The sequence below is a fragment of the Perognathus longimembris genome, chromosome 19 (assembly GCF_023159225.1).
Source record: "Perognathus longimembris pacificus isolate PPM17 chromosome 19, ASM2315922v1, whole genome shotgun sequence".
NCBI classification, from domain to species: domain Eukaryota; kingdom Metazoa; phylum Chordata; class Mammalia; order Rodentia; family Heteromyidae; genus Perognathus; species Perognathus longimembris.
In genome coordinates, this window is record NC_063179.1 from 28,710,343 (window position 1) to 28,723,703 (window position 13,361).

At 35.7% G+C, this 13,361-nt stretch overlaps 1 protein-coding gene across 1 annotated transcript in view; it reads right to left on the minus strand.

The window, feature by feature from the left end:
- Window positions 1-1,726: 1,726 nt before the first annotated feature.
- Window positions 1,727-13,361, minus strand: part of Parp8 (poly(ADP-ribose) polymerase family member 8) — a 176,584-nt gene continuing 164,949 nt past the window's right edge. Inside the window, exons 26-27 of the mRNA XM_048368065.1 lie at window positions 12,891-12,975; window positions 1,727-2,096 (exon numbers count right to left, since the gene is read on the minus strand). Of these exons, the coding sequence (XP_048224022.1) occupies window positions 1,994-2,096; window positions 12,891-12,975 (188 nt within the window). The 3' untranslated portion in view covers window positions 1,727-1,993. The remainder of the gene's footprint in view (window positions 2,097-12,890; window positions 12,976-13,361) is intronic.

Below are 13,361 nucleotides of genomic sequence, written 5' to 3' on the forward strand. Positions count from 1 at the left end.
GACATATTTAATAAGACCTAAACTAACAGCTACTTTCTTGCCTCAAGCATGTGAATCTACTCTTACCCTCTAATTGGCAGAAGTTTTTATTATGCCAGCTTGTCCATCCTCAAATACTTTCCCTTCTGTATTCTCCAAATTACCTTCCAATTCACACTAGTCATTAGTTATAGATTACTGAACTGTCAAGTAAAGCTATTGTGGATTAAGTTAGTGGGAGGCAGAATGGGAGGTGACCCACAGGATTTCTGAAGTACCTCATTGGTCCTAGTTACCAATGGTGTGCTAGTCATCCTTCTTTCTCAAATCCTGGTATTTTATCTTCATTTTTAGGGCATGTATACATGTATAGAATTTTGGGGAAAAAGTAGTCATGTCTAAATGTTTTCTAAAACGCAGACTGCTATGAAATATTGGCAGAAAGCCTTACCATACAAATGCAATTCTTCAATCTGGCCCTGAATTCAGAGGCACTAAGTCAAAACAGACCAATATTTTAAGTAGATTTTGAAGTGATCTGTATTTTAATTTCTTCCACTTTATTTTTCTTGCAGAAATAAGTGGCATATGAATTATTTACATTGTAAGGAAAACAAATGTTTAGCAAAAACTTCCTAAACCATAATCCTTCACATTCTGTATGACCTTTCTCTCACCTTTTATGCCAGACAAAAGAAATAAACACAGGAGTTATCACATTATACTTGCAAATGACTACACATTTATATTTTTTCTTTCTACATAAATTAAAATCAGATATGAGCCTTGATTCAAGGTTTGAATAGTGGCAGACTCACTAATTAAACTACTTTCATGAACTGCCTGATTCTAGAGACATTCATCACACAGGAAATAAAGTCAGTTAAAACGAGATGAAAACGAACACTAGGACTCAAAGAAATAGAAAGGATTTCCATCAAAGGAAAAGGCTGAGAGCTGGTGTTATTGTTCTCTATCAACTTATTTGTGTTCTTTTAATATAAAAGAAGTTCCAAGATTTCTCTTCTTTCTCAATATGAAAAAAATAAGCAGAGATATTAGATGAAAATAATATAAAAATGCTCGTGTGGTACAAATAAAATTTTAAATGTTCCATTGTAGGAAATGAAAATTACACATTGTGTCTTTCAATTCTGAGACCTTTCTTTAAAATATATAGTCATCTAACTACAGAACCAGCCCACTAAAGGCATCAACATTCCCACATTAAGACTCAGAGATTAGATTTGAAATGAGTTCAATTTGAACCAACAATTTGAACCAACCAATTGAAAACTTGTCTGCAAATATTGTTAGTGATTGAATTATGATAAATTTGGCTCATATCTTGGCTTATGTCCAGACTCACTATTTATTGAGTATTATCTTCTTTTCCTTGAGTGTTAGAATGGCAGAGATCTGCAACTATACACACATGTGTGCAAACACATCCTTATGCTATCATGCATAGATCCATACAAATGGATATTATTTTTTGGCAAAGACTGCTTCTAGGACCCCCATTGATAATTTTAATATGGAAAACAGGAGAATATAAAATATTCTTCCTCAAACATATGGATGTTCACACTACTGGATATGTAGATATCACACTTACTGTAAAATATGATAGATTTAGAAGCCATTATAAAATATTCTCAATTCAATTTCATTAGCTTAGAATGGCAGAATAGAATACCAAATATCCAAAATTCTAGAATTTAATATAAAAATATCAGCACAATACTGTTTTTTCAATCTGTTTATTTGTGTATGCAACCGAAACTTCAATTTAAGTGCTGTATTAATTTTATTACTAGATTCCATAACCCTACAGTCAAGAAATTGTATACCTTTTTTTAGTTATTTAATGAGATACTTAGAAATACTAAGGAAAAAAATCAGTATTCAAAGGGTAAGTTTTGTTTGTAATAAGTTATCTTGTCATCTTCAGTTCAAAATCCAGCTTTGAACCTGAGGAAGGCTTTCGATCCTGTTACTTCACGGTGGTCCTTTAGCCAGTTGCGGTCTGATTACCAATTACACGGAGGATCTCTCTCTGAATGCCCCCTTCTTGTGTGTTAATATTTGCATCTCCCACTTGGCCATCTTCATAGCTAAAACAGAAAGCGCAGACATAGGAACCATTTAGAAAGATGACACAGCATTGAAAATGGCTTCTAAATGCCATTTGATACCTGAAATCAAAAGTGAAGAGTTAGAGCAGTTATTTTCCAGTTGTGTTTAACAGTGTGTTCTTGTGACAATGCACAATGCAGTCTATTATTATATGCCAGGCCTTCATTTGCTCATGTCCTTTCATTTTATTATTTTGGGGAAGTGGGGTATGATGGTCTTTGAACTCAAGGTTTCTCCTTTGTTAGGTAAGCACATTAGAGACATATCCTCAACCTCTTTTTGTCACAGTTTTGTTTTGTTTTCACCTAAGTTCTTGCAGGCTTTCATTACAATCTTGTAGTGTGATCCTACTACTGCGTCCATGGAAATGGGTTGACTGAGACAAGCCATGACGGCAGGCTTGTTCTTTTCAGTAGAGCCCCATTAACTTTTCACTGAGCTTAGCTTTGAACTATGTTCCTTCTCTCACTGTCTCCCAACTAGCCAGGATTACAGGCATGACCCAGTGGGTCAACTGTACATTCATTTTATTTGGTCATTCCCACATATAGCGCTGAGTTGCAAGAAGGAACCCTATTTCCATTGCAAGCACTGTGCACAGCAATTGTGAAGCTAAGAGCAAAAGAATAGCCCAAATACAGCTTAATGGTTTGCTTAATTCTTCTTTGATTGGTGGCAGTCTCTTCACTTTCTGCCACCCTTTCTTTGTCAAACCTGCCTTCTAATTATTATTCAGCTCCAATCTGTCTTGCGTTTTGTCCTTATTATTGACTGCTTGTACTTTTAAGTGTGTAACATAGTCTACTTAGTGGTCCTTCATGTAAGAAGGCACACTAAACTTGGCAGTGAAAGTGAAGGCATGATATTAATATGCTGGCAATTGCTAAATTCTTTAGAAAGAAAAAATTACATTTTAGATAATTCATTCCCTCAAATGAACTTACTTAGCAATAAGAGTTTCCAAATAATGAATTTTCAAATTGTTATGATAATATTTGAGTGAACTAAGTGATGAATTAATTTCACTGCATAAAAATGGCTTCCATACAGAAGCTTTAGAGAAGTGGTAATTACTTCAAAATAGAGAACAAGCGGCATAAGATTAATGCATGCCACTGTCTGCTTCCCTATATGCAAGATAGCACAATATAGGCAAGTGACACAAAAGATACTCAGCATCAAGAACTTAGCTCCTTACATCACCCAAAGCTTAAACCCCAAGTGGTAATTCCATTTTTACCAACTCAAGTTGATCCAAGTGGTATGTCTGCTAACTTCTTACCATGCAGTTTCTATTTAAGATATATTCATTACATTTGTGTGCCTGTAAGTACACAAGCCAGTTATTAACATTTTCTTAAAAGAATAACAAATTCTGTTAAGAGCTAGAAAATCTTAAATAAAACAATTTCAAGTTGAAGAACCAGGAGGTTGTGGCAATCTGTGTAAGAAGTTATTTATTCGGCATTTATTAAAACATGCTAGCCTAGTTTTTATGGAAGTCCTGCCAACCACTAGAAACAGGGGAAGAGCTAAGCGGTGTCTATTTCTGAGCAGAGAGAGAGGAGGGGAAGAAATAAGACCAGCACTCAACAAAGAAATTGACAAAAAGAGCATGGAACGGAGGTAGAGAAGTACATTTTAGGATTATGTGGATTCTTTATAACTTTCCAATTTCGGATGAGTCAACATATAACTGTATTCTAAGCTCTGCAGTTTAGATGTGCTCTATTTCTACTGAACTTTGGTCCATTCAGCACCCCTAGTGAGACCTATGTTGTTTCAGCACTGTGTTGAGTAGTAAGTCATCCTCAGCTTGCTTAACACCCAGTCTACACACTGCCATGGCTTTTCTCTACAATTTATAGTCAGCCTGAAAATAAGATCTGCTTGTAAACCATGATCACTTTTCTGGGTTATTTGGAGACACGAGTCTCACAGATTTTCCTCTCTGGGCTGGTTTTTAACCACGATCCTCAAACTTGTGAGGAGCTAGGATTTCAGGAGTGAGCCACTGGCACCCATCCTGACTGTTAGTTCTTAATCTATTTAATAGTATCCTCTTCCTAGTCTCCTATTTCAATGATAGTTTTGTACACAATTGCATATGCCAAAACTCTCCATTCTTCAAATTTTTCAAGTTTTAAGTAGCTGATACCTAAAATGTTACCTCCAACCCTAATGTAACTTGCCCACAGACATTAAAATGTAGTACATTATTCAAAACTCAACTTTGTTTTTGACCCTAAGATTGCTCCTGTTCATTCTATCCACATCTCGGTGTAACAAAGCCCTCGTTTTTTCTTGGCCTTCTAGTTATCTTCATGTCAATTATCATCAAGTTGTACTTTCTTAATTGTTTTCATTTACATCTTTTCTCCACCACAATCCATGACCGCTGTTTTTGACATCATTAGCATATATGAGTGTTTTTCAAGTTATGTGTAACTTATTCTAGGCTTTGAAATTAAGTTTTTGGGTTTTTTTTTTTGTTTTGGACAGTCCTGGGGCTTGGACTCAGGGCCTGAGCATAGTTCCTGGCTTCTTTTTGCTCAAGGCTAGTACTCTGCCACTTGAGCCATAGCGACACTTTTGGCTGTTTTCTATATATGTGGTGCTGTGGAATCGAACCCAGGGCTTCATGTATACGAGGCAAGCACTTTTGCCACTAGGCCATATTCCCAGCCCTGAAATTAAGTTAATGAAATGAAGTTGCCCAAAGTAGAATGTTTACACATTGTTAGCATAGAAGAAGAGAAAGTTGGCTTAACTAGAAATAGAAAATCTTTTAGCTAGGCACTGGTCTGGTGGCTCTTGCCTGTAATCCTAGTTACCAGGAGGCTGAGATCTGAAGATCACAGCTAAATCAGGGCAGGAAATTCCATGAGATTCTTATCTCCAATTAACCCCTCCTCTTCCCTCAAAACCCGGTAGTAGAGCTGTGACTCAAGTGGTAGAGTACTAGCACTGAGCAAAAAAGCTTAGGTATAGTGCCCAAGTCCTAGTACTGTTAAAAAATAAAAAAGCCATACTTTCCCCCCACTTTGTGGTAAGAGAAACTAATATAGATTACCACAATACCATATACCGGATCTCTATCACAATGATTACACTTACCATGCCTCCTAAAAGACCTACTATATATACCTGGCTAAAGTGGTATAAACCTCTACACCCCAAATCCAACATCACTGTCAATTTTGGGTCCTACGTAATGCAAATCCAACTTTCCTCTCCAATCATGTTCTGTCACTTCCTCTCATTATTTACTTTTTATGGTATATGTACTTTAGCTTTTAATTTATTTTTACTAACAAGCTTTGTTTTTAACACATTTACATATGATGCATCTTGATCATAGTCCCCCTCTATCATTCTTCCTCCTCCTCTCCTTCACAACTCAGGCTCAGTAAGCTTCAATTTTCCTTTCATTGACAATTGGATGAAAAAGTCTATTCTCCCCAAATCATGTTTACTTACATTCAACAGCATTAGAAATCAATGGAGAAGAGATGAGTCTTACTATCATACTTTAAAGAATAGCACAAAACCAAGCCATAAGAACAAGAAAGACAGGTAGAAATAGAGACTAGAGTTTGAAAATTACTGAAGAAAATACATATTTTCCTAATGGCAGTGACATACACACCCAAACGTACAACCTTGTGACTTGAAGGAAAATTTTACCAAAGGATCAGTTTGGTAGAGTCCTGAGTTCAACTTCCAGTCACACACACACACACACACACACACACACACACACACACATACACACACACACGACCAAAGACATCTTTTAACCACACAGCATATATGATAATTTAAAAACCCTATTGATTGATTTTGTCAACTCAGAATTCTTAGAATTATGAGCTACTATTTGCACAGTTTTTAAAAATCATACTATACACAGAATACTTCACAACTTATGCACAACTGTTAATATGACAGACCATTTGTTCAGAAAGCAAAAAATTTTTTAAAAAATTGAACAAGTGTTATATAGAGAAAGGATGAACTTAACTGAGTTGTTTGTAGGAGAACTAAAATGTCTGAAGAAAACCTTATACCTAGGAGTGTACAAAAGGAGTACTATACAAAAAGACACTAGCATTTTAATTTAAAAAAAAAGAAGAAAATTTGTTCAAAAATATTAGAGAGGAAACAAAAATGACAGAAGTGATTTAGCCATTTAGAAATCTCAGGGCCATTAGGAAATTTCATAGATAGAAAGTTTTGAAGATGTCAACATATTTATTCTCAGACTGAAAACACATCTTTGGGAGTTATGAGATAGGCACACATAAATTTGTTTGTCTCCCTAAATAAGGAACCTAGAAATTCACTATATTCTATATACAGAGTCTCTGGTCCAAAGTTGATAATAAACCTGACATAATAAGCATATTATTATCTATTTCCAAATCTATGGATATTATCTTCCATTAAATGAGGTCATTCAGTCTTTTGTTACTGTTGTCATCTAAGTACTTCTGCACACATCACCAAGCAGGGTCCTCATGCTTAGACAAATTTTACATTTTTTTCACCAGGAGAGAAAGAGTAATAAAGTAATGACAGGAGCAAAGCTACCTGGGAAAGTACAAAATCTGAGTAAAACTCAGGAAGACTGATGAGATTTCTGATTGCAAAGGCAGGAAAGCCATCAAGAAAAAGATTGTGTGTGATACACAGCTTAGTGACAGAAAGCTTGCCTAACCATGTGCATGTACTGGGACTGCAAAGGGAAAAATAAAAAAGAGAAAATAGGTAAAACCTGAATTGTGAGATGGACAGAATTTGGACAACTTAGATTGCATCACAGTAGGAAAAACAGTTGTTTTTAAGAAACAACTTGGGCAAAAACTTTAGCTGCTTTTAAATCTGTTCAGGTGGGTTTTTAGTAAATTGTAAAACATTATGTTTTTACTTACTAACAGAAGAGTCTGATTAGGAAACGTATAATGTGGTATAAACAGCATGATTGCTTCATTTTGTAAATAAGTTGCCTCTGATGTTTGCAACACAATGTTATTTACTTTTGCAAATGCTCAATTCAAATGTTCTTACTTCATTTATTGGTCATAATATCTTTCTTTATTTTTTTTTCTTTTATCTGATATGTCAGATACACTTAAGACTTTGTTTGGACCTCAGTAAAAGCTAAGTATAAATCTTAACTATTTTTCTCTTTTTGTCTTGGTTTTCCTCATTAACGAAGGGTTTTCCAACATGCAGATAGCCAGGGGGTACAGAGAAAAGTGCTGCAGGAACAGGGTAGAGAAACAAGCAGGAGTCTTCCCTTTGAGAATTAGTCTTTTCTTTTTTTCTGAGTATTTTTATTATCTTTAAGTAGCTGTACAAAGGAGTTACTATTCAATAAAAGCAGTTTATAAATACAGTGTATCTTGATCAATGTGGCCCTGTTTAACCAACATTCTCATCCATTCTGTCCAACCCACCCCTTCTCTCACTTTTTCATAATTTTATGTATTGAATTTTTGCCATTCAACAAAAAGCAGTTTATATAGTTATAGTACATCTTGATCTGTGTCATCACTTCAACATTTTCACCCCCTGTGACACACCTCTTCCCTTTCTTCTCAATTCTGTAGTGTATACAATGAATTCTTCCCAATATTCTCTCCACTTCCCCCCCCATTGTTCTACCCCTCTCTCCTCAGCCACAACCTTCCCTTATGCAAGTCTTTGACTTAGTCTTTTTAAAGAATGATACTATGTGAGCTCTCCATAGAGTATATTACATTTCAATTAATTCATTTGCAACCCTTTTCTTACCAACCAGTGTTTACTTTAGGTTTATAAACACATTCTAGCTACTACAAATGAGAGAAACTTATGTTTTTCTCTGAGTCTGGCTTACTTCACGTAACATAATTTTTCCAAGAAGAAGTAATAATGGCCTAAGAGACACATGAAGAAATACTTAACATCTCTGGTTATAATGGAAACATAAATCAAAACAACACTGTGATTCCATCTCACCTCAGTTAGAATGGCCATTATCAATAAAACAAACAATAACAAATGCCGGTGTACATACGACCAAAACAGAAATCTATTATGCTGAAATATAAGCTTATTCAACCACTGTGGGAAGGAGTATGAAGAGCTAAACATAGAGCTACCCTATGACCTAGTAAATCCACTCCTGGGCATTTATCCTATAGAGCACAAACAGGCCACACTAAAGCTGCCAGCACAACCATGTTCATTAGAGTATTATTTACCATAACCAAGATATGGAATCAGCCCAGATGCCCCTTAATGGATGAATGACTCAAGAAAATGTGATATATATATATATATATACATATATGTATATATATGTACACACAATAGAATTCTACTCATCCATCAGAAAGAATGATACAGAGAATTAGTCTTGTGAAAGGTAACTCAACTAAATTTTAAGTGAAAGTTTTGCCATGCACTTACAGACCAAACATTCCTACATAAAACAGCTTATTCTGTGTGTATGTGTGCGCACATACCATTAATTGAACTCAAGTCCTCACACTCTTGCTTCTTTCTTTTCCACTCAAGGCTGGTATTCTTACCACTATAGCCACACCTCCATCTTTGGCTTTAGTATGGTAAACTGGAGGTAAGAGTCTTGGATTTGTCTGCCTGGACTGGCTTTGAATTGTGATTCTCAGATCTCAGCCTACTGGGTAAGCAGGACTATAGGCACAAGCCACTAGTAAACAGCAAGAAGTAACTTTTTCACAGTTTTGTAGAAAAGGTGGTGTTTGAACTATACCTTAAAAAATGAATTTTTGGATAGGGATGCCTAAAATGTATTTAACACTGTGACCTTTTGACTCAAGGACCTAAAAATGCTTAGTCCTATTTTCTGCAGATGGAATGTCTTGGGTTCTTAAATTTGTGAGTTTTCAAAAAAAATTGACAAAGGTAAATATAGGATATTTATATTTATTTAATGACCAATATATGTGAACAATTCATGGTCTCTAAATCAAGGAAGCAAACATGAAAGCCCTCAACTTGTATGCTGTCCCGTCAAGTAGGCTGGATACTCAAACTTAGTGGTTCTGAGCCTTGCTTTGGTTTCCAGGCAGCAGCATGATAGGCTTCTCCACATCCTAAGAGCTGTCTCATTCACTGGGGTGTGATTGAAGCACTGACAAGCCCAGGTACCTAGTTAAACAAATTTTATCATCTGGCCAAGTCATCAATCTTGAATTTTATTATTTTAAACAAATTATGACAAATATTGATAACAGTTTTCATTTCTAGTTCCTAAGACATTCTCCACCACTTCACTGCTATAAAATGACATTTTCTTCTTCTTTTTTTTTTTTTTGCCAGTCCTGGGGCTTGGACTTAGGGCCTGAGTACTGTCCCTAGCTTCTTTTTGCTCAAGGCTAGCACTCTACCACTTGAACTACAGCGCCACTTCCGGATTTTTCTATATACGTGGTACTGAGGAATCGAACCCAGGGTTTCCTGAGGCAAGCGCTTTACCACTATGCCATATTCCCAGCCCCAACATTTTCTTTCTGTGTGACAAGAATGCAATAACTATACTGTTGTGCACATCCCTTTGTTGTCGTTGTTTTGCCTGTTCTGGGGCTTGAACTCGGGGCCTGAGTGCTGTCTTAAGCTTCTTTTACTCAAGGGCAGCTCTCTACCACTTGAGCCACAGTACTACATCCAGCCTTTTCTCAGTAGTTTACTGGAGATAAGAGTCTCATGTATTTTTCTGCCAGGTCTGGCTTCAAACCTTGATCCTCAGATCTCAGCCTTTTGATTAGCTAGGATTGCAGGCATGAACCACGAGACCCTGGCTTTGAAAATAGCTTTCTTATTTCTACACATGGGTCTCAATGTCCTTGCACTCATGTGTCTCAAGATTAGTAATGCAATAAACTTTACTAACATTTCCTAGATACTAGATGCTGGCTGAAATCTGTTAATAACATCTGAACATTTTGCCAGGGCATTTATAGTTTATTCATTCTGGAATTCCACAATATGATTTCATTCAAACTTCTCCTTACTTTTTCCTTGTGTATCTTCCTATAAACTTTATTTTGAATATATTCTGATATACTAGTCTGCTCCCTGAAATTCTTCTCTTAATTTTTCTGTTATTTGGTGTTATTCAGCTGTTTTAAAGAATGTAATGACTATCTTATTCTCTCTTTAGTTCTGAGAAATCCAACAGGCATGGAAGTTAATTTTCAGTATTTTCACCCATAACAGATGAAAAAGAAAAACACATTAATTCCTGTCTTAGTCATCAGGCAAAGCTTCTAACAGCAAAGATAATGTAATGTAAAAAAAGAAAAAAGTTGAGTTTCTGCCTAATAATGCACTTCATTCTCATCAGTTAATTATCTTTCTAGATGCTACATTCACAAGGAGGCACACAACCAAAAATCTGTGATAATATCTTTTATAACACAATAAATTGATAGCTGTAATTAGAATGTACATTAATTGGTGAATGGATTCTCCCTTTGATGTGTTTTGGATTTTTATCGGTTTTCCTTAATGAATGTCTTCTTTCCTGAGGGAACTGACAAAAAGAATGAAATCTCATTTGTGTTTATATAATAATGAAAATTATCATATTCTTTTCTCCTTTGTATTATTTTGAAAGAAGCTGAGTGTACAAAAAATGTTTTTTATGTTCCTCACGCTGTTTTCACATTTTAGCCCTGACCAAAACAGAAATCTTCTGTAATAAGCACAATCCTACACATATATGCTATAACAGATATGTTCCATATAATTAATATCAAATTTCACAAGAAATAATATTAAAATGTACTATCTACTTAAATGTGTAAAGTTACTTATTTTGGTAAATAAATTTGAATTTTTTCAGGAAACAAAAGAATTAGATGAAAGGACCCTGGGATTATTATTTAGACATAATCCCATGGTTATTCGCTCAATCAATTTTGTGATGGAGTATTTCTTTGTAAAAGGCCATGCTTTTTTTTTTTTTTTGTCTTAGTTGTGGGGCTGGACCTTGAGGGCCTGGGTGTGTCCCTGAGCTCTTTTGCTCAAGGCTAGTGCTCTACCACTTTGAGCCACAGCACCACCTCCAGGTTTCTGGTGGTTAATTGGAGATAAAGAGTCTCACAGACTTTCCTTCCTGGGCTGGCTTTGAATTATGATCCTCAAATCTCAGCCTTACAGGCATGAGCCCAGCTAACGGTAGGTGAAAATCAAGATAGCCAAGACAGAAGAGATTTAAAAAATAGTTTATGAGCTCTTTGGTAAGACCTGCATCATGCTAAATTAATCTTCATAAATATTTTAAGAGGTAGTATATAAGGACTGATTGTAGAGCTCTTCTCTGCCTTCATTCTTCCACACATGGTCATTCTGATCTTCACAGATTCCATCTTTGCTTATAACAGAACTTGTTGCATTCCCTCCTACCCTGGTAGTGTTTGGCCAGAAAAGACTTCAGCAAGATTCCTTTTATTTCAGTCCTTTGGACTTGAAGATGTAATATAGTCTCATGTGCTACTAGATTCAGGTTATTGTACTAGACCTGTGGTTGACTCTGGAAATAATTTAATCATAAATGATAAAAGCCCATTTCTGTGTTTTCTCCTGTTTGCTACTGGGATTCTGACGAATACAAGTAGGCATATTATTTTCATTTTACCATTGAAGTTTTAGGTTAACTTTTTTTTTTTTTACTTTATCAGTTTCAATCAAGCTGAGACTCAAATCGGTCCAAACCAAAATTCTTTCTAGCACATTAACTACTATATCACCATTAGGAAAGAAGTCTACATCCAATAAATATTATAAAGTCACAGACTGCATAGCAGCTAAAGCTCCTTGGGGGGGCTGGGAATATGGCCTAGTGGCAAGAGTGCTTGCCTCCTACACATGAAGCTCTCAGTTCGAATCCCCAGCACCACATATATGGAAAACGGCCAGAAGGGGCGCTGTGGCTCAGGTGGCAGAGTGCTAGCCTTGAGTGGGAAGAAGCCAGGGATGGTGCTCAGGCCCTGAGTCCAAGGCCCAGGACTGGCCAAAAAAAAAAAAAAAAAAAAAAAAAAAAAAGATTAAAGCTCCTTGGTTTCAAGGAGTTTATCAAAGTTTCATTGTGAACAACCTGTCAACAACCCAGTGAATCAAATTCTGAGCACACAGGCTACTGAACACATCTGGTAGAGTGTAGCAATTTTCATGCTGTCAGTTGACATGGTTTATAAAAACAAACCATATCATCTTTTCACTCCACTCCTCCCTGAAGTGCTTTCTGTACCAAGGGCATGGATAAGGTGGGAACAGCTAGAGGAAAAGGGCTGAGAGTCAAGAGTGTTGTAAAAATCAGACTTACCTATTGCATACTTTATTCAGGAATATTATATTTTCATACAGCTTTTCTAACAAGAAATAACATAGCATAAACTGCATACCTCAACATATATTGCATGCAATCTAGATCCATCTTTTGTAGGCAATCCTGTTGATTAATTATGTTCATTTTCAGTTCCAAAATATTTTTATTTATTATTAAAGTCTATATAGATGGTAAAAAGAGTTAGAGGTGTTTTGATTCTAAGTCAATAGCATTTAACCATCATTCTCTTCTCACTGAGCTTATGGAAATAAAGTCATTATTTTGACAATAAACATAGGTACTGTTTTTAAAATAATTTGGAAGCTAAAGTGACCAAATAATAACACATAATTATAGCTGCAATTTGTGAAGAAGACAGGAACATGCAAATTTCAGCATTTACACTTACACAAAAAAGAATCGTGTGCAGACATGGTCTGTGTTTGGGACAACCCATATCTCTCCATGTTTGTGCAGGTCAGGCGAGGTGATCACTGTGAGTAGAAGATAAATGTCAAAGGACTAACTTATTCTAAAGGAGTTCAAATAACTCCATATTCCTCTATTCCAAAAGCAAAAGTATATATGTAGATGAATATGCCAACAATGTTTAACCTTATCAGGTACACAAAATAAAAGGAAAAACCATTCACCTTTATGTTGGGAATACTAATTGGTATAGTAACAGTGAAGACTCATTTCAATATTATAAAATGGGTCTTGACTTTAGAACTATATACATAGAAACCTAGCTCCCTACGTAACTACAAAATGTTGGTAGTTATATCAAGATAGTTGATGGTAGCTAGGGAAAACATCTACCACAAGAAAAATAAAGTGAATTTTTGGCCAGTGAAATTTTAAAACAAGAACAAAGAAA